The 22,032-nt window shown below is 61.6% G+C and overlaps 1 protein-coding gene across 1 annotated transcript in view; it reads left to right on the top strand.

Annotated features, from left to right (window-relative positions):
* MYO18B (myosin XVIIIB) overlaps positions 1-22,032 on the top strand; it is a gene marked incomplete at both ends in the record, with an annotated part of 71,792 nt that overhangs the window by 13,513 nt on the left and 36,247 nt on the right. The window contains 17 exons of the mRNA XM_082007830.1: positions 3,276-3,446; positions 4,267-4,357; positions 6,594-6,786; positions 8,137-8,217; positions 8,715-8,856; positions 8,994-9,153; positions 10,380-10,563; positions 11,324-11,516; positions 12,110-12,219; positions 13,962-14,027; positions 15,739-15,867; positions 16,183-16,326; positions 17,596-17,685; positions 19,477-19,596; positions 19,721-19,829; positions 20,434-20,558; positions 21,600-21,754. Coding sequence (XP_081863956.1) covers positions 3,276-3,446; positions 4,267-4,357; positions 6,594-6,786; positions 8,137-8,217; positions 8,715-8,856; positions 8,994-9,153; positions 10,380-10,563; positions 11,324-11,516; positions 12,110-12,219; positions 13,962-14,027; positions 15,739-15,867; positions 16,183-16,326; positions 17,596-17,685; positions 19,477-19,596; positions 19,721-19,829; positions 20,434-20,558; positions 21,600-21,754 — 2,263 coding nt within the window. The remainder of the gene's footprint in view (positions 1-3,275; positions 3,447-4,266; positions 4,358-6,593; positions 6,787-8,136; positions 8,218-8,714; positions 8,857-8,993; positions 9,154-10,379; positions 10,564-11,323; positions 11,517-12,109; positions 12,220-13,961; positions 14,028-15,738; positions 15,868-16,182; positions 16,327-17,595; positions 17,686-19,476; positions 19,597-19,720; positions 19,830-20,433; positions 20,559-21,599; positions 21,755-22,032) is intronic.

The raw sequence follows: 22,032 nt of genomic DNA, 5'->3' as shown, positions 1-22,032 counted from the left end.
AATGGTCACGTTCCAGCCAGGAGGGCTGCCCGCCACTGCTGCTCTTTATATTTTATGAAGCGTGAAATGGTGCCCGGCCTCTGCCAGGGCGGGGGGCCGGCGGCTGCAGGCTGGGCAGAGCCGCAGCTGGGCAAGCCACGGGCACAGCGGGGTTTGCAGCAGCGGCCGTGCCCCCAGACTTGCTGACTCAGCACACGCCAGCTGCTAACAGCGAGGGTGCAGTTCGGGGAGCACCGAAGGGCCAACCCCCGGTGGGGGAAGGCGCGTGTCCGGGGGGTACCGACACGCCGGGCAGCATCGCGCCAGCCTCTGACGCCACATGCCGGTCAGGCAGGGACTGTCTGGTTTTGTGGAGGTGTGAAAGACGGCCCTGCACCCCTCTGCCCAGGGCAGCCGGGTGCCTTCCGCGCCCGAGCAGCACAGTGGGCAAGTGCAACTTGCAACTGCTCCGTCAGGAAGAGTTTGCACTGCAGCAGGCTGGGCTGAGCGGAGCCCCTTACTCGTCCCAGGGCTGCCAGAGCGGCTGATGCGGAGCGCCAGAGTGTCTGGCATGGGATGCTGGAGCGGCTGGCATGGGGTGCCAGAGTGTTTGGTGTGGGATGCCGGAGCGGCTGATGTGAGATGCTGGAGTGGCTGATGCGGGGTGCTGGAGTGGCTGGCATGGGATGCCAGAGCAGCTGGCATGGGGTGCTGGAGCGGCTGGTGTGGGGTGCCAGAGCGGCTGATGCGGGGTGCCGGAGCGGCTGGCGTGGGGTGCCGGAGCGGCTGATGGCGGGGTGCCGGAGCAGCTGGCGTGGGGTGCCGGAGCGGCTGATGCGGGGTGCCGGAGCGGCTGGTGTGGGGTGCCAGGGCGGCTGATGCAGGGTGCCAGGGCAGCTGATGCAGGGTGCCGGAGTGGCTGATGCGGCGTGCCAGAGTGGCTGATGCGGGGTGCCGGAGTGGCTGATGCAGGGTGCCGGGGTGGCTGATGCGGGGTGCCGGGGTGGCTGATGCGGGGTGCCAGAGTGGCTGATGCGGGGGTGCCGGGGTGGCTGATGTGGGGTGCCGGGGTGGCTGATGAGGGGTGCTGGCCGCGGGAGCCCAGCCGGCGGCACAGGCCTGTGCCGCCCCGGCCCCGCAGCCCCTCGCTCCCCGGCATGCAGCAGCTTGCAGAGATGTGCTGTCTGCTGGGGATCAGCCTCTGTCCAGCCAGCTCAGAGGAAAACACGTGAAAACAAGTGAAAACAAAATAAATCAAAGCCTGGGCTGTGGAGGCAATTCCTCTGTCTGCTCCAGCGCAGCCCTTGATGTTGGAGTCCTTCAGTCAGAATAAAAAATAATGGGAAAAGATCGAGGGGAAGGGAAAGGGGGGATGACTCTCGTGGGTGTGCTGCGAAGCACCCCTCAGCCCTTGTCACAGGGAACGTGGCCCTTGCTGCTTCGTGCATCACCTCGGCCAGCTGGAGACCCCAGTCCCCCATGGGGCTGGCCAGGACGCGGCCGTCTCCCACCCCCCGTCCCAAACCCTCTCCCCAGCCGCCTGCTGTGTTTTAAAGGCTCATCTCGGCTGTGAGCCCCTGGGCCAGCTCCTCATCGGTCACCACCGAAAAGCGCTACCCTGAGGTCTCTGGGCGACTTGCTCATCTGCCCCCGTTTCTGCTCATCCCCCCGTGTTCCTCAGCGTGCGCTGGCTGCCTGTCTCTGCAGCACCTTTCCCTCCTGGATTTGGAAGAGGAGTCATCCTGCAGATCGCTTCCCTGTTGATTTTAATCACTAAGCTGGAATCGCTCTTGCCGGAGGTAACTGATGTGTGCCAGCTCTGTCAGCCGACGGCGCTGCGAGGAGCGCTGCTCTCGGGCTGACGGGGACAGCAAACGGCTGAGGAAGGTGATCCGGGATTTTGAGGGATTTGTTCGTAATCCCATCAACTTCCATAGACACATCTGCTGGTTTGCTCCACTGAAGCTCTTGAAGCGCACAACGTCACTGCTGCTGTGCTCGCAGCAGCAGCCTGGGTCGGTCGCGTGGCCCACCCGGTTCCCGACTTGCTCTGAATTGCCTCAGAACATCTCCTTGGAGCAGGTCTCTTCTCTGCCGGGTCCTGTTGGCCACGTGGGATGCTCCGAGCACCTGGGGAGTGCTGTAGGTTCAAAAGCATTGATCTGAGATCCTTAAAGTTATGAACTATCTTCTGACCAAAAAAAAAAAAAAAAGTTCTTCTTAAGCTCAGCGATTTGCCTGAGGGACAAATCCGTCAACCTTTCTGGCGTCAGCCAGCCTTTAATATGATAAGTATGTGCAAAGCTGCGAAAATCCTTACAGCTGTGGTTAGCAGAGGCGCGTGCGCAGGGAGCGCAGCCCCGCGTCCTGCACGCTGCGGCAGCCGGGCCACCGAGACCCGACCCGGCACAGGGAGAGGTGCGGGAGCTGCCCCTGACGGAGAAGGGGCTGCAGGGGAGGCGGGTGGGCTTTAAGGGGAAAAAGCTGTTCGGTTCAGTTAGTGATGTTACGCAGATGGGGAGTGAGGTAATGCCGAAACTCTTCCTGGCAGCCATGCCTTCAAGGTGGTCACCGTCCTTTGGGGTGGGTTGGTTTACAGCCATTCGGCATCCCCCTCTCAGCCAAGCGTCCAAGTGACGCTGGGGGGCAGAGACCCCCTCCCTGCCCACCAGCAGGGCTGCTAGCTCTCTGCCCGGGCTAGCTCTCTGCGCAGGCTAGCTCTCTGCCTGGCCTACCTCTCTGCTCGGGCTACCTCTCTGCTCGGGCTAGCTCTCTGCGCGGGCTAGCTCTTTGCGCGGGCTAGCTCTTTGCGTGGGCTACCTCTTTGCCTGGGCTAGCTCTCTGCCCGGGCTAGCTCTCTGCCCGGGCTAGCTCTTTGCACGGGCTAGCTCTCTGCCCGGGCTAGCTCTCTGCCCGGGCTAGCTCTCTGCCCGGGCTAGCTCTCTGCCCGGGCTAGCTCTCTGCCCGGGCTAGCTCTTTGCCCAAAGGGCATTTCCAGGCTGCAAGGGCGTTGCTCTGAGCAGGTGGGCAAGGGCTGTGTCTGGTCTGAAACTGCTTCTTAGGGATGCGAGGGAAGGGCTGATCCAGCAGCAGGGGGGGACGGAAGGGGAGTGGGGTGCCGTGGTACCGCACCCCGCGCTGCAAACAGCATCCTTTTTCGTTTTATTTTATTCTGAGTTTGAGGGGTTGCACGCGGAAGCGGGAGGGAGGTTTGCCGGAGGCGCCGAGCCTGCGCCTGGCTCTGCTCCGGCTGGCCCTGCCTGACGCGCTCGTGCCCCCCGCGTCCCCCTCCCCAGTCGGCAGGAAGCAGTTCATGAAATTCGAGTGTGCGGGCAACGCCGCAGAGGTGCTGGGCTGTGACCTGGAGGAGCTGACCACCGCCGTCTTCAAACACCACCTGAAGCAGATCCTGGCGCAGGTCACGGCACGGGGCAGCCGGCTGCCGCCGGCGGAGGAGAGCCCGGCAGGTACCGGGATGCTGCATCCCTTTTTTCTTCATTCGTGGGTGATGGGGAAACGCTGTGCTCTGCGTGGCGCCGGGCTTTTCTTTTCAGGCAGCGAGGTCCGCTGAAGCGCGTTCCTCTTAATTAAATTATTCCCTGCGCCCTGTCGCGTAGCTGCCCTCGGCTCCGCAGCTGACCCCGCCTGCCGCTCGCTGGCAGAGAAGCGGTGTGGCTTAAATGTTCTCCCTAGAAAAGGGGGGAAAACACCCCAAACGTGGAGGGCGGCAAGGTGGGCATCCTTCCCCGTGCCCACAAATGAAGCTGGTGTTGTGCTGCGTGTGCCCGTGTGCGGCGAGGGGACCTGGACACGGCGGGGGCTTGTGCTCTTGCTGCACAAACTGCTGCTGAGCCGCTATAAACCTGAATTTACTCTGTGGATCTAATTCATGGAGGCAGGTCCAGCATGCACGTGGCGGGGGCATGAGATGCCGCCCGGCTTTAAGGTCAGCCTCCCCACGCCCGACTCGTCCTCGGCGGCAGAATTACAGCCGGGCCTCTGCAAGTTATTCCGATAAAGGCAAGAGCGTGCCGGCCTGGCCCTTCATGTGGCAGTAGTTTTGTTTCTCAAATCTGCGTTAAGCCGGAGGCACTAGAGGAGCTGGAGGCAGGCGGGGGGACAGGCGCTGCTGGTGTAGCCGGTGCGATGCCGTGGCCGGCGGGCAGAGGCCGGGAGCCGTGCGGGTTACCCTGCCCGGCGAGCGGGGGACCCCCTGCTACCGGCTGGGCTCCCTGTGGGCTGGATAAACGGTGTGGCTTTGCCTGCTCTTCTCTCTGCCTGTGCCAGGGCCGAAGATGACGGGCGTGGAGTGCGTGGAGGGGATGGCTTCGGGTCTCTACGAAGAGCTCTTTGCCACGGTCGTCTCGCTGATCAACAGGTACGGAGCTGCCGGGCACCGCGCTGGGGTGTCTCCGGAGGGAGGCATGGGGCAGGCGGCTGCTGCCTGCTGAAAAAAGCAAGCTACGCGAAAATCTCCGTCTGGGAGAGCATGCTGGCGCTCGGGACCTCCCGGGGGCTGTCAGCCCCACGTGAGCCGGCCACGGGGATGAAGGGCCCCACGGAGCGGCAGTCTCCGTGCACCCGGGCATTGCACGGGGCGGCGCGCGTCCTGCCCCTCCTGCCGGCGCGGGCAGCCTGGCACGGAGACCCAGCACCGGCGGCGCCCGGCTGGCACCGCTGCCGCCGCTGAGCAGCGCCGCGAGCAGGCGTGCCGGGCAGTGGAGCGCAGGGCACGGCGGTGCCGAGGGGAGCAGCCCGGCCTCCTGTTAACTCTGGGTGTGACTTCGCAGGCTGAAGTCAAGGTTACCGGTACGGGCAGAGCAGTAAACCAGTCAGGGAATCCCGCAGCTGGCCCTGCAGATGCGTGGTAGGGGTCGATTCATGGTAAAAGCCTGATGGCAGGATTGGATCGAGGTGTCAAGAGTGAGAGGGTCCGGCACCAGAGCAGCTGCCGGGGTGCCCAGGGAGGCTGCGCCTGCGTCCTGCTGCTGGGTGCTGCTGCGGCCGAGCCCGCGGCACCTTCCTCCGCCCCAGAGGCTTGTCCTCACTCTGCTTGCTTCCATCTGGAGAGCCAGAGTGGGAAGGACATCCTCTGTGGCCTGACGGACCTCTTTCTTCAGGTGGTGTAAATCTGAAATGACCTACTCGGATAAATGGAATAATTTAACACCGGTGTAAGGATCAGGCCCCCAAACTGTTCCATTTTCTCAGTTCCAATGAGCAACTCTGTTGAAGTCAGCATCCACATAAAAGCTGGTGCCCAAAATACTCTGTCTTGTTGCTGCAGGCTTATTTTAACCTGCAATTATTTAACCTGCAGAATATTTTTATTGTAATTCCTAGCAACCACACTCCAAAGGGAAATTGCTGATAGTACTCAAAGGGCTGACGGAAGAGCAAAATGTTGCTGATTCTCCTGAATAACAGCATTAGCTCAGGATGTGTCCCGGGTCCCCTCTTCCCTTTAAAGCCAGCTTTGTTTCGCCCGGCTTTGTTTTCCACACCAGCCCACCACAGCCTGTTAAACCATTGCAGCACCGCTCCGGGTGAAGAGGCGTGTTTCAGTGCACCGTGAAAATGCTCTTTCCTCAGTGAGTTGATGATGATGGTGAACCTGAATCTTTTCAAGTCCAGCTGCAGGAGGGTGCTGCTGTGAAAACCTGCAAGCAATTCATAAATACACCTTTGTTTCTTCATCCAACCCTGTGCTTTCATGGAGGCGCTGGCATCCTCGGTGCCCTGTGCCACCGAGGAGAAACGCACCTCCTTTAATCTCGCCGAAGCAGCGAGGAGGAGGAGCTGGGGAAGGGGCAGCACCGCAGCCAGCGAAGCAGCACAACGCGATGGCCGTTTCAGAAACGCGCATTAAAAACAATCTTGGAGGTTTGCCGGGGTCAGAGTCCCCTGCTGTCCTTATCTGCAGTACTGCAAATGGCTGCAAGCAACAGCTGAAGAAGCGAACAAACATCTCTGTTTCTCCCAAGAAGCCCCTTGATGTCTTCTCAGACCACGCGTGTTACGGGCTGTGGTTCTGTTAGAGATCTCCTCAGGAGCTGAACATCGGCAGCTTCTCCTGCAGGAGTGCTGTAGATGGCACGGCACGGCACGGCGTGGCGTGGCAGCCGGGACTTTGGACACCCCCGTTGCCCTCAGTGTTGGCATCACATGCCAGTTTAGCTGCTTTTCAAATCAACTGGTCCATCCCACTTAATACGTTTGGATGAAGGTGTAGTACTTTAAATAACTGGAGTGCCAGGGTGGGCCAAGCGTGGGAAGGGCGGCATCTCATCCCACCCCACCGCTAAGTGTTCCCGAGGCCAGGTCAGGAGCAGCCCGTGCCATGTGTCTCTGTCCAGGCTGGGAGGAGACGCTGGGCTTGAGTAGATCAAAGAAGAGGTGGGTGAAGCGAAAGGGACAAGCAAAGGAACCGTGCCAGGAGGTGCGGGTGCTCCCTGACTGGAGACACCGGGAGAGGGGCAGACGGGAAGCGCTGGTCGCTGTGTGTGGGATGGTGCCCCCCCAGGGACCTGCGTGTCGGGGGCAGGAGGCAGTGGAGGCAGAGCTCAGACGCGTCTGTGGGTAAAACCTGGTGGTGTGTGCGGCTCTTTCCCCAGGTCTTTCTCCTCCCAGCACCTCTCCATGGCCTCCATCGCGGTGGTGGACACTCCTGGCTTTCACAACCCGCGGCACCAGCGGGGCGAGCGGGCGGCGACTTTTGAAGAGCTCTGCCACAACTATGTGCACGAGCGGCTGCAGGCTCTCTTCTACGAGAAAACCTTTGTTTCGGAAATGGAGCGGTACAGAGAGGTGAGGAGCGAGGGCTGGGAGCAGGGTCCCCGGGAGCAGCTTCCTGGCACCTGGGGATGGGGCTGCCTTTGACCCAACGGGTCCCTGGCCCCTGCCATGGTGTGACCAAGTAACACACTCAGTAGCTTTAACGGGAGGGGTGTTGCAGAAATGAGGGGTCTGTAACGGAGCGGTAGCCTTGAGCGAGGTCTCTCTTCCCCCCGCTGCCCCCAGACCCCAGTCGCAGACCCCCATCTGACGTGCCGGGGATGCCAGGCTGTCCTGGCATCTCTTTGGGCATGCTTGTTCCAGCTCAGGTGGCTTCGCGCCCTTCTGTTGGCGCAGCTGAGTTTTTCCTCTGGTGATGAATAATAGAGAATAGAAAGGAAGATGATAAATTATTGCAGAAATAAGCTGTTGAAAAATCCGCGAGCAGAGATGAACTTATTAGGCTTGCAGAAGTTCCTTTAATACCTCTAGCCCTGGGAAAATAGTGGAGTTCCCAGGGCTTAATAGTCACACATCGCTTGCGCCAAGTATATCTGTGCTCTTCAGTAGCGATGAATATGTAGTTCCTGGCCAAGCTTGAAATGGCAGCGGGCTCAGCAGGCTCGCCTTGCCTTGGCTTTGTTGCTGGCTAAGGACAGCTGCCCCGGTGCAAGATGTGAGCCGCGGGACCGCGACTGTGAGCCCGCGCCCCAGTGACCCGCTCGCTCCCAGAGCTGGGTCACACGTCGGAGTGACGGTGGCACGTGGCCTTGGGAGGCAGAAACTCGGGCCCCGCTGCTGCTTCCTGCTGCGCCTGCACGCACGGGCTGCAAACCGCATCCCTGAGCAAAACCTCACGCTGTTACCGTGGAGAGACGTTGCAGCGGCGGCTCTTGCCGAACCTCCCCGGTTCACACGTGAGCAAGAGCAAGCCGTGCTCACCCTGCCCCTCCGCGGGCTCCCACGCTCCGGGGCAGGGTGGGGGTGTCGGGAGGGGGTGCTGGAGCCACGGGTGGTGGGTGAGCCCTGAAGCCCTCGGCTGAGAAAGGGAAACAATGCCTGCAAGCTGCAAATTAAATAATTGAATGGTTTCTTGGTGCTTTCTTGCTACGTCTTCAGTTATTGTCGTATCCGTGATTTACACAGCTTGTCTGACATCCTCAGAGTGCTGCAGAAGCCCGCTGGGCGCGGTGGTCCCGACAGCCCTGCGTCGCGGCGGAGGTGTCTCTGGCAGCTGCTCCACTCCCCCAGCACCAGATCCCCGCAAAGCCCAGCGGGAGCAGGGCCCGCGCCATCTTCCTGCCCCTCCATGCAAACCTGTCTCCCCTTGGCTTTCAGATGCCAGACCATGACTGAAGCAAGCTTTTAAATAATGTTTTCCAGGAAAATGTTGAGGTGTCTTTTGATCTTCCAGAGCGCTCTCCACTGGCCACGTTGTCCGTCCTCGACCTGAGCTCCTCACAGGTAACCTCTCCCCGTGGCCACGGTGGGAGCTGGTTGCTCTGGCCGTGCTTGAAGCATCCTCACGCTCAGAGGAGTGAGGATTTCCGAGGCAGAGTGGGACCTCGGGGTGTGTTTTGCACAGAGCAGGCCAGGGTGTTACAGGCGAGGGCGCAGCATCAACCAGGACCTTTTGGCTTTTTAAAATACAAGCACCCTCCTGGGGCAAGCCCTGCGCCGCGGGCACCCCTCCCAGCCCGGCTGCAGAGCTGGTACGACTGGCCCCTCGGGGACGCAGTCTGACTGCGGAGGTCTCAGGGGTGAAGTCCAGGGCTGGATCGGGCCAGGAGGGTTTCCTCAGCCCGGTCTGGCTGCGCCGGGGCAGGGGACACGGGTGGCAGAGGTGGGGGGGAGCGGGGAGGGAGCGAGGTGGGAGCAGGCTGGCATGGCTGTGGCTGGAGCTGGCTGCCCGCAGCCCTCCCGCCCCTTCTCCGTCACCGAGGGCCCCCTCCCTCCGGCAGCCGCTGCCCGGCGGCCCGGGGGCCGATCGCAAGGGGCTGCTGTGGATCCTGGACGAGGAGGTGCTGATCCCAGGCTCCGGGGACGGCACTGCCTTCGACCGCCTGTGCTCCTACTTCGCCACAAAGGGACCCGACCAGGAGGGTAAGGCCGGGTCAGCTCGGCTGCCCATCCCTTGGCATCGCCTTTTAGCTCTGGAAACGTTAGAAACCATGCAGCGAATGAAACGGCTCACTGGGCTTTTCTTCTCGGGCGATTCCGGGGTGCCACCGCTATCGCAGGGGACGGCTACGTGCGCAGGTGCGAGCAGGCGCTGCACTTCGAGATCTCCCACCAGCTGGGCACGGACCCCGTGCGCTACGACCTCACGGGCTGGGTCGGCAAAGCCAAGCTCAACCTCTCGGCACAAAACGCCATCCAGGTGCTGCAGCAGTCTAAGGTGTAAGTGCGAGGGACGCGCCACGGTGCCGGTGGTCATACCCGGGCCCGTGGGAGCGGGGCTGGGGACAACCCCGCCGTGAGCCAAGTTGCTCCAGCTGGGGCTGGAGATTGCAAACCCACCCCAGCTCCGAGAGGCCCTTTGTGGTGGGAAGGCAGAGGGTCGTGTGGGACATCCCAGCAGAAAGGAGAGGGGCCGCAGCCTGGCTGAGGCCGGAGGAGCCGCAGGTGGCCAGGGTGGGCAATGGCGCTGGAAGGAGTCCCAGCCCATCCCCCACCTCCTGCCCAATGCACAGTCCAAGGGACGGAGCTGATCCGGCCTCGGGCGGGCAAGGAGGGGACGGGATCTTGAGCGGATCCCGTCCGCGGGGCAGCCCGAGGCACCTGCTGAGGCCGGCGCTGCGTTGCCGGAGTCCAGCTCTGCCTGGGGGAAAAACGGCAAGAAAGCCAGAAAACAGCAGAGTTTTCAACCCAGCTTTGTGGGAATCCTGAGAGTTTAGTTAAGGTGGGGGGAGCAGATGTCAGGTGATCTGACTTACAGCCATCAAGCCCCCGGGCTGACTGACAGCCAGATGTACACGCTGTGATCACGGTAGACGAGCGAGCTGGGGACTAACGCCGCGGTGACCAACTTTCCATCAGAGCTGTCTGGGTTCTTCAAGTCAGCAGATCCGTGCCACTGACGCTTCAGGGAGGGGTCCCCTCCTGCGGGCGTGGGCAGTGGGGGCAATGGGGAGCAGCAGGGGGGGCCCTGCGGTGTCTTCGGCTCCGCAGTGCCATGGGGTTGGGCGTCCGGTGCGGGTCGGGGCCACGAGACGTCGCTCGTGGGCAGCTCCGCATGCAGCCACCGCCCAGGTTTTCCCCACCGCTTCGAGGAACCTTGCAAACTAGATTGGAACCGAAGTGCAATCCAGCTGCTGCAGATGTCTCCCCACATGGGGTGATTTTAACCTCCTGCTTAAACACCCCCAGCTCACTGCGTCTCGGGCTGCAATCCAGGAAAGTTTTAATAGCACTGAATGGCTCGGTGCCTGAACCGGAGAGGAACGGGGCAGGGGGGGTGTCCCAGCACCCTGCTCTGCTCCGCGGCCGGGTGCCCTGCAGCAGCACCGATGCCAAATTTGGGGTGCTGGGCATCGCATCCCCGCTGAAGGGGCTGGGAAGCAGAGGTTCCCCGTCACCAGCAGCACTGCGACCCCACCGCCCTGTCTCATTGCTCACCTCAACAGAGAGGCCGTGAAGGAGCTGGTGTTGCCACGCTCGCGGGCGCCGCTGGCCTGCCGCGCTGTGGCGGGGCTGGAGGGACGCTCCCAGGCGGTCCTGCACCGCAACGGCTGCGTGAGGAAGACCTTCGCCAGCAGCTTTGCAGCCGTGAAGAAGAGGTCGGTGTGTGCTCAGCTCAAACTGCAGGCGGTGAGTGCGGGCACTGGGACCCTCGTGGGTGCGGGTTGGGGTGTTTGCGTATCCTGACCCCACATTGAGACCCTGCCTTAGGCACCCTCCTCCTTCACGGGGAGCCTCGCACCCCCCGGCAGGCACCCCCTGCTCTGCCGGGCTGGGGGTCACCGGTGCAGCTCAGTGTCCTGCTGGTCTCCTGGCCCGGGATGCTGCTCTGGCCACCGGTGGCCACGAGCCTCCCCAGCACCGCCGACACTCAGGGAAAGCGTCCCAGGCAAACAAATGATAAAGCAGATGACACACGCACCTTGCTGTGCCACCGCTTAACCCTCTTAAGCACTCGGGCGAGTAGACTAGCCCTCTGTGCTGGGCACGTGCCGAGCTCCTGCTGACCTCAGCCATAGCGAGGTGCCGAAACTCTCTCGAGGAGACGAGGCTCAGTCTGCGCAGGCTCCCCGGCCAGCCCGCCTCGTGCTCCTGGCCATCCCTGGCAAACCCCCGCCCAGCAACCCCCCAACCCGGGTAACTTTTTGTAGCCCATCGACTGAAAACCTGGGACATGAGGAGGAAGGGCACCCGAGAGCTGCACCTCGGGCTCACCTCTCTGACTGTTGTTCCTAACACGCCCTTCAACTTTGAGGGCCCTGAGGATGACTCCTTTACCTGCCCAGACAGCCGGTGGCGGGCGCACGGGGAGTGTTCCCCACCGACGCTGAGTGCTGCCCCTTCGCCCCGCGCTCCCCACCGTCCCTGCTAATCTCTGCCTGCCTGGCAGGACGCGCTCACGAACCTGCTCCGGCGGTCCCAGCTGCACTTCGTGCACTGCCTCCTCCCGGGAGCGGGGGCGGAGGGGCCGGTCCCTCGGCCCCCCGCGCCGCGCGACGCAGCCCCGCGCCTGGACGTGCCGACGCTGCGAGCCCAACTGGAGGGCACCCAGCTCCTGGACGCCCTGCGCCTCCACCGCATCGGTACGCCCCGGCCCTCCTCCGCTGCCGCGTGCGGTGCCGATCCCACCCGCCGGTGCCGCCTTGCCGGCAGCTCAGCCCTTCCGCGCTCTGCTCATCATCTGCCTCTTGCCAGCCCCGCTTCAGAAAGCCCCGGGGTTTTTGTTGCTGCTCTTTGCAGGGGCTCCCAGCCCCTCTCCCGCCCACAGCCTGCGGCGCTGCCGGGCGGCACAGCCTCCGCACGGCAGCTGCAGTGGGGCACCCCGTGGTCCCCTTGCAGCGTCTGCGCGTCAGGCTGGACTTGCAGCGACCGCAGTCACAGGCCGCGCCAGGGGAGGGGACCCGTGCGGGAGGCCCAGGGGACTCTCCAGCATGACACGAGGTGCCGGGATGGCGTCTGGCCACCTCAAGCGCATCGCTGCTGCTTTTCCGCTCCCTCCCTCACGGCGGGGGTTTCTCTCTGCTCCCCCAGTCCCCACCACCCGGGACACCTTTTGCTGGGCGCAGGACGTGCCGCCCTTCACAGCAGCCCCCGCCGCCGTTCCCTCCCCGGCGTTTTGGTGCGCGCCTCGTGCCCCTGGGCTGGTGCGGCCCCAGCCATGTCTGTCTGCCCCCAGGGTATGCGGATCGCCTGCTCCTGACCCACTTCCGAAGGCGCTTCCAGGTCCTGGCTCCAGACGTCATGAAGAAGTACTCCTCTGCCTATGAGGTGCCAGACGAGAGCAAGGTGCGTGCCGGGCTAGCCTGGGGATCCTGGGCTGAGAGCCGGAGCTCCTCCGGCCCTCCCCAGCGTGGTCAGGGCTTTCTTTGCGACGAGGAGCAATTCCTGGAGCTCCCTGCAGGCAGCCCCTGCGCCGGCGTTGCCTGTACCCCGCGCGAGCCCGGCTGTCCTCCCCTAGACGCGCTGCTTCCCAGGCCCTGCCTCGCTCAGGCGCTCCGTGGTGCTGGCGTCGCTCCTCAGCCTGCTGTAGGGTCACCTCCTGCGGCTCTGCGGGCTGCCAAGCTCGGGCGTCTGCCGCCCGCTGTGGGCGATGCTCTTTTGCTGTGTTGCTGCAGGACCCGCCACGGGTGGGAGTGCACATCTGGACAGCTGTTGAGGAGTTTTGGTAGCGAGGTTGTCAGTGCAGGTTTCTTAGACGCGAGGCCGTCCTCAGGAGCTGGGGTGAAGGAGAACAACCACGTTCAGCGAGGCTCAGGGTAGCACACCGAGAAACGGCACCGGGGTCTGGGAGTCCCTGGGGTCAGCCCGTACGTCCGGGCTCTGGGCGGTCGCAGCTCCCCGGCAATGAGCAGGAGCGATCTGGCAGCGGGGCCGCATCCTGCGTGGGCGCAGCCCCGTGCGGCGCTGGGCTGCGGGGGGTGGCTTTGCATCCTGCTCCTCTTCACCCTTCCCACACGTGCCTGAGCGCAGAGGGATGCGGGTCCTCCAGCAACCGGCGCGGCTGTTCCTGGCAGAGCAGCTGAGCCCAGCTCTTCATCCCGGAGTTTCTCCCCCTGAGGACTGTTTTTGCAAAGGCAGTAAACGTGCCTCGCGTGGGCTGCGTTTGCCAACGTTATTGCACCGTGGAGAGGACTTGGGGAGATCAGCCTGGCAATGAAGCCTGTTATTGCTACTTTTTAATACTCAAGAGAAAATGGCTTTGAAAATCCTGCTTGCTGAGGGCTGTGCCGCGGTCCTCCGGTGCCTGGAAGGCCTCGTTTTGCACGGCACACACAGTGGGGTTGGAGGCATGTGCGGAGGGCAGGATCCGTGCATTGCTCTGGCCGGCGTGGTGGTGCCTCATCCTTCACCCCAGCCCTCCCAAAACCAGCCAAACTCAGCTGCGGGCAAGCCAGGCAGCATTCCCAGGAACCCGACAGAGCAGGGAGCACATGGAGGTTCCCCAGGGACCGGGCCGGCTCCTCGCCTTGTCCCAGAAAGCCTGGAAGTCAAAGGAGCTCAGGAATGAGGGTGGAGATTTGCCAGTTTTGTTTGGTTTATAGTAAATTTGTAGAAAAAACTGGGGAGCGCCGCCCCTGCCCCTGGAATGGGCTATGCATGAGCCGGGAAGCACCAAGAGCCGGGAAAAGCCGAGAGGAGATGAACTAAACTGGGGCACACGCTGGGTTGTGCCAACGGCCAGCCAGTGTGTGCGGATTCAGTTAAGACCTCGGGATTTAATAAGACAAGTTTGACAGTCGGAAAAGGTCAATATTGTTATTAAATGCCGCAAGGAGGCACAGGGTGCCTCGTCAGCAGCGTGTAAGCAGGGGATTTGAAAAATCCCCTCCTCCCCGGAGCAGTTTCGGAGGCTGCTCTCCGGCTGCGCTGGTGCGCTTTTGCATGGGGAGGAGGAAGCGAGAGCGCAGCTGGACGCACCCTTACCGGGTGCCCGTAAGGACGGGGGGGTTCTGCACCCCATTTCGGCAGGCTGGTGCCAGGCTGTGGCTGTTTTCTGAGCGGCTCCGTGCTGTGCTCCTTCTCCGCAGGCTATAGAGGAGCTTTTCCGGGCGCTGGATCTGGAGAAGAAAAGCGTCGCCATAGGACGCAGCCAGGTACGACGGCTCCGGGCTCTGCTTCCCCGTTGCTCTCGGCACGTACGGCACAGCCAGCCCCGTGCCGGGCGCTGCCGGCTGCGCAGAGCTTCCCAACCTGGAGAGAAACCCTCTCGGCCGCAGCTCCCCGCGGCACCCAGGTGGGCTGGGAAACCAAGCCTCGCCGAAAATCAAAGCGGAAGGCTCCTAATTCACATTTGAAAGTGTTACCCTGGGTAAACTGCGTACCAAATCACCAGAATCCAGCCCCTCGTGACATTTAAGTCCCTAATTAATTAACCTTTGATGGCTCATGGGTGTAAATGGGGCTTGGGCAGCTCGCGGGCATTGGCGGGCTGGGTTTGACACTGCTGAGCCGGGCGGCTGCAGGTGCGGGAGTTGTCGCAGCAACAGCATTTGAACTTAAATGCGGTAATCTTAAAGAAAAATTAATTTTGCATGCATGCTTGCCTTCAGCTCTCAGAGTCTATATAGAAAGAATTCATGAAACGGTTCTGTGGAGCAAAATAACTTTCTTTTATCCTGCGCAGTGCAGTTTGCAATTATCTCTTCTATGAAACCCGTGTACTTAATCAATAGTGCAATAGCAGCTCCAGTCACATCTTGTTACAGAGGAGTTAGTTTTGCCATCGCTTTGAGCATTGATTTTGTACTTGCTTCTAAAAGTCGCTGGCTTGTGAAGTTAATACAGACATTAATGAGACAATCAAATAGGTGGTGGAGCAATCATAGCATTATCTCAAGAAAGTGAGTTTCCTCAGAATTGTTCTTTGATTCAATTTGGCATCTTTAAAACACAGCTCTTTAAGTACGCCACCGGCTTCACAAGCGTAATTCAGTTTTTATTAAAGCTGTATTATGCAAATGGTGCGCAATATTCAGGAATGATTAGTCCCGTATCCCGAGAGCTTCGCCAGGCAGTGACCGAGAGACGTCTTGCGCTCCGAGATCAATAGCGGGCTAAATTCGATGGCATCAGCAAGTCTGTATCATTTCTGAGGTGTTTGCAACAAGTTCAGTTAAAGAAAACGATGCGCTGAATTCTGTTTTTCCTATTGTGAACTGGCATCTTTGCTGTTACCTGTGTGTTCGCTGTCAAAAATGCCGTTTCCAGCAGAGGCAGCGGCCCGAGGGGAGAGCTTCACGGACTCGCAGCCCCGTGTGGTGGCTGATGCCCTCCTATGTCAAAGAGGAGGCGTGAGAGCAGGCAGGGACAGGCAGCAAACGCCGGCGTGCGCACGGTGTGAGGGCCGGCCCCCGAAGGGCACTCAGCAGCCCAGTCCCCCGCGCCTCGGTGGGACGCGGGCAGCCCCGTACGCCCCGTTTCAGCGATGCCCAGGAGCAGGAGGTGGAGGGGCACGAGGGACGCGCTCGCCGGGATGTGCAGCCGTCCCGCTGCCGGGCTCGGGGATGGGATGGAGCTGGGACACAGCTCCCTCTTGCTGTCCCATGCGTGTCCCCAGGGAGGCCGGGGCCGGGGCCGCTGCAGGTGCATTCGGGGCAGACGGGTGCGTTGCGGGTTTGGCCAGGTGGGGCTGGAGTCCCCTTCCAGCCGGCGTTTCAGGCTGGAGCAGTGGTTGCGCCCGCTGGTCCCGTCCAGTGCAAGGACCTTCAGTCTCCCACAGGTCTCGGGGAGGCTGCCGGGTGTTAGCCAGAAGGGGCAGCTTCAGACCCCGTCCTGGGGGTCCTAACCGCCGTTGCTTGCTGTCAGGTTTTCCTGAAGCCGGGGGTCATCTCCAGACTGGACAAGCAACGCGACAAGCTGATAGCCCAGAAGATGATCCTGCTCCAGGCTGCGTGCAAGGGCTTCCTCAGCCGTCAGAAATTCAAGAGGCTGAAGGTATCCATCCCGCGGGCCGTGGACACCCTGCGCCCACCAAAGCACGGGCTCGGGCTGCGGCAGGGTCAGTGCTGCTGTGATATGGCACAGAGCATCCAAATTACAGCTCTTTGAGCGGAGCAGGCTGCTCCTTTGAAGCGTACCCGCTCTGCCCTGCCCTGCAGTCAGCCGCAGGGCGCCGCGCTGCCGTTCCCTGAGGTGCAGAGCTGCTCCCACCTCGTCCCTCTCCAGCCCGGTGCTTGCTCTAGCCTGGTCCTTCCCGGAGGGCTCGCTCGTGGCTGGGTTCAGGGCACTGCCGGCCTTGTCTCCCCGCAGATCCAGCGCCTTGCTGTCAGCTGCATCCAGAAGAACCTGGTGGTCTTCCAGGCAGTCAGGCACTGGTCCTGGTGGCAGCTGCTGAGCCGCGTGCGGCCCCTGCTCAGCGTTAACCTCGCGGAGGAGCAGCTGCATGCAAAAGAAGTATGCTTCGAGCAATGGGACGGGACGGGACGGGACGGGACGGGATGGGATGGGACGGAACGGGACGGGACGGGACAGGACGGGACGGGACGGGATGGGATGGGACGGGATGGGATGGGACGGGACGGGATGGGACGGGACGGGACGGGATGCTTTCGGGGCCCTGCCTGGTGGGTCAGTCAAATTGGAAGTCAATTCTAGCAGAGCAGAGACGTTTTTCTGACCATCCAGAAGTTGTTATCTGTTCCTAGCACTGCATTTTTTGCCCCAAGTAATGTGTTTTGCAGCACTGTGGAGGAAGCAATAACTCTCCTTCTTCCTTAGAGGGACAGTAGCAAACGTACCATGTCCCCGCCCCTGAAGGGTCGGGGCTGCCCCACTGCCCTCCCTGTGCCCCCCGCAAGCTCGCTGGGGCTGGGTCTTCAGCCTCGAGCCCCCTGGGCACAGCTGCCCCACACTAGTCTCTGGGATGACGGATGGTGAGTGGCCAAACGCATCCTTGAGGCAGGGGACTCTGCTCTGTACTGTCACCAGAGCTGTGCTGGCTTCCACCTGCGCTGCCACTGGTGATGGGAGACGTTAATGGGCATTTGCTGACCCGGGAAAGGCGCCTTTCGCCCCTCCGCACCATCTGAGACCTGTGCTAAATTCTTAGTCCGTCTCCTCCGGCATCCTGCTCCTCCTCTGGCCTTAGTGAGGTTTTAACAAGATGTTTTCAGACAAAATAAAAGCTGCCCAAGCCTCTGTTTCTCTCTCCAAACCCGCCTGGGATCCATCAGGCCTCATCACCCATTAACCTCTTTTTTATCACAACTCTGCGTGTTCTGCTTCTGCTCAGTGTGGGACATCAAAGCAGGACAAGGCTGCACCAAGCAGCTTTTTCCGCAGTTACAGTCAGGCTGCCTGAAAAAGAATCACAGAAAACAATGTGCCTTTGCAACCTCTCTGTGATAGCCTGCCAGGGCCCCAGGAACGCTCCATGAGCAAAATTCAGACGTTTGGCTGTTCATCCCAGGCTTTTGAGGTTTGCTTCTTTCTCATGAAATGTGCTCTGCACGCACACCAAAGCTGACATTCCCTCCAATGAAATTCATGTCAGGAGCTGTAGTCCCAGCAATTTGCAGTGAGCAGCCTTCAAAGCTGCCTGGTAAATTTTATTAATAAGGCAGCTATGTCTCTCCCACTTATTTTTAACAGGAAATGAGATTTTCATAAATAAAGTGAGGATGCTGGAGCTCTCCATGTGTGGTTTTTTGCAATCTTCTCTAGGAGGAGCTGGCGGCACTGAGAAGGAAGCTGGAAAAATCCGAGCAGGCATGCAGCGAGCTCAGGCAGACCACAGAGAAGCTGGAGAGCAAGGTAGAGCCCCAAAAAAGCCCCTGCCACAGCCCCGCTTGGTCGAGTTGGAAATTAAGCCATATCAGGATGAATATGCCCACCGATGACATGACAGCAGGAGGAGCCGCGGTCCGCGGCGGGATGGGCAGGGGGCAGCTGCCGAACTGCCGGCAGAGTAACCGCAGCCGGAGGTGGTTCGCTGTGCGGGACCCAGATGGGCTGCGGTGCCCAGCTGCAGCACCCAGGGCCAGCGTCGCTGCAGGGTCCCTGCCGGCTGGTGCCAGAGCAGCAGGTCCCCTCAGGGTCTGCGCCCAGAGAGCAGCCCAGACGCCCCGGGAATAGGCCATTCCCAGGAGTGTCCCCAGGGAAAGGCCCCCGGCAAGGACAGACGTCACCTCGTGCTGCCACCGGCGCGGCGTACGAGGCTGAAAAGTGGCAGTGCGAATGTCACCCCTTCTGCTGACAGAAGGGTGTCATTAGAATGGAAGATGACACACAGATGTATCGCGTTCGCATGGCGCTCGCAGGACTGCAGGCTCGCCAACCTCTGCAGGCACCAGAAATGTCTTAGTTTAATGGGACGAATGGTGATACCGAGGAGACGGCACGTGGTACAAGTGTCCTGCCCGACCCCCGGCTCCCAGCGTGATCCCGCCGTGCGCAGCGCTCGCGGGGTGGCAGCTGCCGGGGCAGCCACTGCGGCCACATGTCAGACAGGACTTGGAGGCACGTCGAGGACCGCATGGATCCCCGGCCAGCCGCTGGTCCCGTGCGGAGTCCCCCCTCGGATGCACAGGCTCCTGGGCAATTGCAGCTGGGGTTTCGTTAAGCACCGGGAGGAACAGGAGCTCCCAAGTTTGCTATAAATATCCTGGGTCTGCTGGGCTCGCCGGGCTGCGGTGCTCGCCCCTCGCGAGGGGTGGCCAAGCTGTGGTCTAGCTGTAACGCTGCAGCTCTGGTTAACGGTACCAACAGCCCCGAGGGACCCCCTTCTCAACGGGAAGCGGCTAAAGATTATTTACTTCAGCTCCTTGTTAAAATGAAATCCCAGCCACAAGGCTGGGTCTGCCATGCGAGGCTAGTGCCTCAGCCCCAGAAAAATGCCAGCTCCCCAGGGAAAAAAAGTTATTCAGTTTACTTACCGAGTTAAAGTTATTGGACCCCCTGAAGAGCTTGCGCGGGGCACCTGTGAGATGTGAAGTCGCTTAAAACGCTGTCAGGCGCGGGAAAAGCAGCACTGGAAGCCTGCGTGTTCCGCTGGCCCTGCTGCCTCTGCAGCCCCTCGCTCAGCCGGCTGAGAGGGATGAACCGTGTTCACCTCTGCTTTGCAGAAAAAGGAATTAATTCTTCAGATTAATAATTGCCCCCTTCGTTCACCTGCTTGTTGTTTCAAATGAAGCTTAATGCTAATCAGCAAGAATGATGCAGAGATCTGATGAGCCCTGCCTGCAGCGCACGGCAGGCAGCACCGCGCAGGCAGCACCGCGCAGGCAGCACCGCGCAGGCAGCGCACTGCTGGTGCGAGCTGCCGGCTGTGCAGCCCTGGCAGGCAGCTGCCTGGGCACAGGCAGCCGTGCGAGGGGTGCAGCCACGGGCTCCAGCAGCGGTTGCTCTTCGCTGGGCACGGCCAGTGGGAGCCTGGGTTCCCACTGGTGACACTGGTTGGTGTCGGTGTCCACTTACCGCGTCCCCTAAGCACAGGCAGCCGCCAAAGGAGAGCAGTCAGCACACTCGGGTCGATGCGGGATGGCCGGGCCCCCCAGGCCGGCGCGCGCAGCGATGCCCGGCCTGACTCCCTGTTGCCCCCCCCAGATCATTGACCTGACGACGGAGCTGTCGGATGAGCGGTACAAGGGCGACGTCGCCTGCCAGGTCCTGGACGGGGAGCGGGCAGAGAGGCTGCGGGGCGCCCGCGAGCTGCAGGAGCTGCAGGTAGGAGAGCCCTGAGCCACCAGGCCATGCCGGTGGCGATGCCGCGCTCTCGGCAAAGCCTTGCTGGACCCAAGTGCCCTGGAGCCAGGTAGAGCTGCTCCCTCCCTTCCCCGGCTTTCCCCAGAGCAAACACGACCAAGTGCAGAAGAAACTGGAGTCGGTGGAAAAGCAGCTGGAAGAGGCCCAGCAGCTGGTTCAGTTGCGTGAGATGAAGATAAGTGGCTCCGGAGGAGGTAAGGGTGTCCCTTCAGGGCGATGCATGCTCTGGGCATCCAGCCTGACCTGCGGGGCTAGCACGGCCACCCCCGCAGGGCAGCAAAGCCTCTTGCAATGGGCAGAGGTTTGGCCCCCACAAGCAGCGCTGCTCCCCCAGCCCCTGGCCCCCCCCGCGTGTTTTTGGCACCCCGTCATTCTGCATTGCTCCTCCGGCAGGGGCTGGCAGCGACGGCTCAGTCGCACACGGCTCTGGCTCTTGCTCGGGGCTGAGGAGGCAGGCAGGGATTCTGCCTGAGGGCACTGGGGGCACTGCCCGGCGCTCCCAGCAGTCCCGGCAGCTCGGAGCGTGTTTGAAGTGTGTTTTGGAGCGATGAGGAGGCTGCCAAGAACGCAAGTGGGATGGGGTGGCGTGGGGTGGCATGGCACGGCACGGCACGAGCACGCATGCTTTGCCTAAGGCGGGGGTACGCGTGCTGTGCGATCCGGGGCATCCCTGGGCGCACAAAGCAGCGCTGCACCCTGTGAGCTCGCTGCTGGCGCTCGTGCCTTGTGGGCGCTGCAGTCCCGTTGTGCATTCGCCCGTCCGACCCACGCGGCTCCTCTGGGTCTCTCCGTTCGCAGAGGATGAGTGGCAAGTGCGCTTCGACTGCGCGCAGACGGAGATCGCCTTCCTGCAGAAGCGGCTGGCGCAGCTGGAGGAGCGGCTGGAGGCCGAGCTGGGCGCCAGGACGGGGCTCGAGCAAAAGGCAAGCGCTGCCGGCCCCGGGTGCGGGAGGCGACAGGGACTCCCCAGAGTCACACCGAGGAGCGGGGCTGCTGCTGGAGCCAGTTTTCCTCTCCTTGCTCCCGGGGCAGGCGAAGTTTCACAGGGCTGAGACTTGGAAATGCAGCTGCTTGCTCCTGATGTCCTCACTGACCCAGGGGAAACCGGCTGGGTTTTGCTGCTTTGAGAATAAATACCCCAAACCTTCCTTTTAGCTTAAAAAGTCACTTTAGCACCAGAACATGGCAAAATTCGATCTTGGTCAAGCACAAGGGTGAGCACAGGGTGGAAAGCTGTGGGGTGGGGAGGGGCTTGGTGGTGGGTCTTGGTGCTGATCTGGCTTATGGATACTGGACGGGGTTGTGCTCGCACCATCTGTCACGCAAAGAGCTGCTAATGTGAAGAGCCGTCAGTTCCCAGGCTTTGCCACGAGGAGCGAAAAAGCCAATGTGCTTCCCTGAGCAGTGCCTGGGAGCCAGATCCCTTTCCATAAGGGTAAAATAAAGAAATGAATATTATTCATGGTACATTAAAAAGTAATAAGAAAAGCAGCCCAGTCTTAGGAGCTTGGGCAAAGCAAAACAGCCCATTTGCTTTCAGATAGTTAGTTTGGAATTACAGGCTTCATTAATGCAAAATTTTGCTTATTTAAAGTCATTCCTTAATGACTCCATTCTCCGGTTGGTGAGAGCGCTGCGTGTCTCTCTGCCCCAAACATGATACGAATCCTTGGGGGATCCAGCTCGTTTGGTCCAGGCGCGGCGTTTTGCAGAGAAAGGGGATCAGGCATCTGCCCCTGGGGCAGCTTCGCTGACTCAGCAGGAGGGCTGGGATGCTGCCGGCACACAGGAGGGTGCCTGGAGCGTGGGGGGTCAGGGCACCTAAATTTGTCCTTGTTTGGCAAAAGATCTCCGGGTGAGCCATCCCCCGGCCCCGGAGCAGAGCTGGACCCCGGGTGGGGAGCGGCTGCGGGGTGCATGTGCCGAAGGGTCCCTCCACCGCTCACCGCCGCCTCTGCCCACAGTTCGGCGAGGTGCAGGCAGCGTGCGAGGCAGCCAAGAAGGCGTCCCAGCAGCTGCGGCGGCGGTGCAGGCGGCTGGCCTGCGAGCTGGAGGACGCGCGGGTGCTCGCCGAGAGCCAGCAGAGCCGCAGCCACGAGCTGGAGAAGAGGCAGAAGAAGTAAGGCTGGCGGGAGCGCCCGGGAGGGCTGGGCTGCGGGAGCGGGAGGGCAGGGGACGGGGAGGCTTCGGGTGGCTTCGGGTGAGGAGTTCCTGGAAGGGCTGCTATTTTCGTCCGCGTCGACTGCTGGAGGTTGCACTGAGCCGGGAGGTTATTTTTACACCCCGTCGCTGCGTGACTGTAACACGCTTCCGTAACAGAAGTCACTGCCGCTGCGGCGCTCAGTGGCACCGTGGGGAGGGCTGCCCGGGGCTCACAGAGCGCGCCGGCTCCTGCGT

The sequence above is a fragment of the Phaethon aethereus genome (genome assembly GCF_964289735.1).
Source record: "Phaethon aethereus genome assembly, chromosome: 17".
NCBI lineage: Eukaryota > Metazoa > Chordata > Aves > Phaethontiformes > Phaethontidae > Phaethon > Phaethon aethereus.
The sequence above is the reverse complement of the archived record's forward strand: the minus strand, read 5'-3'. Positions and strand labels throughout refer to the sequence as shown.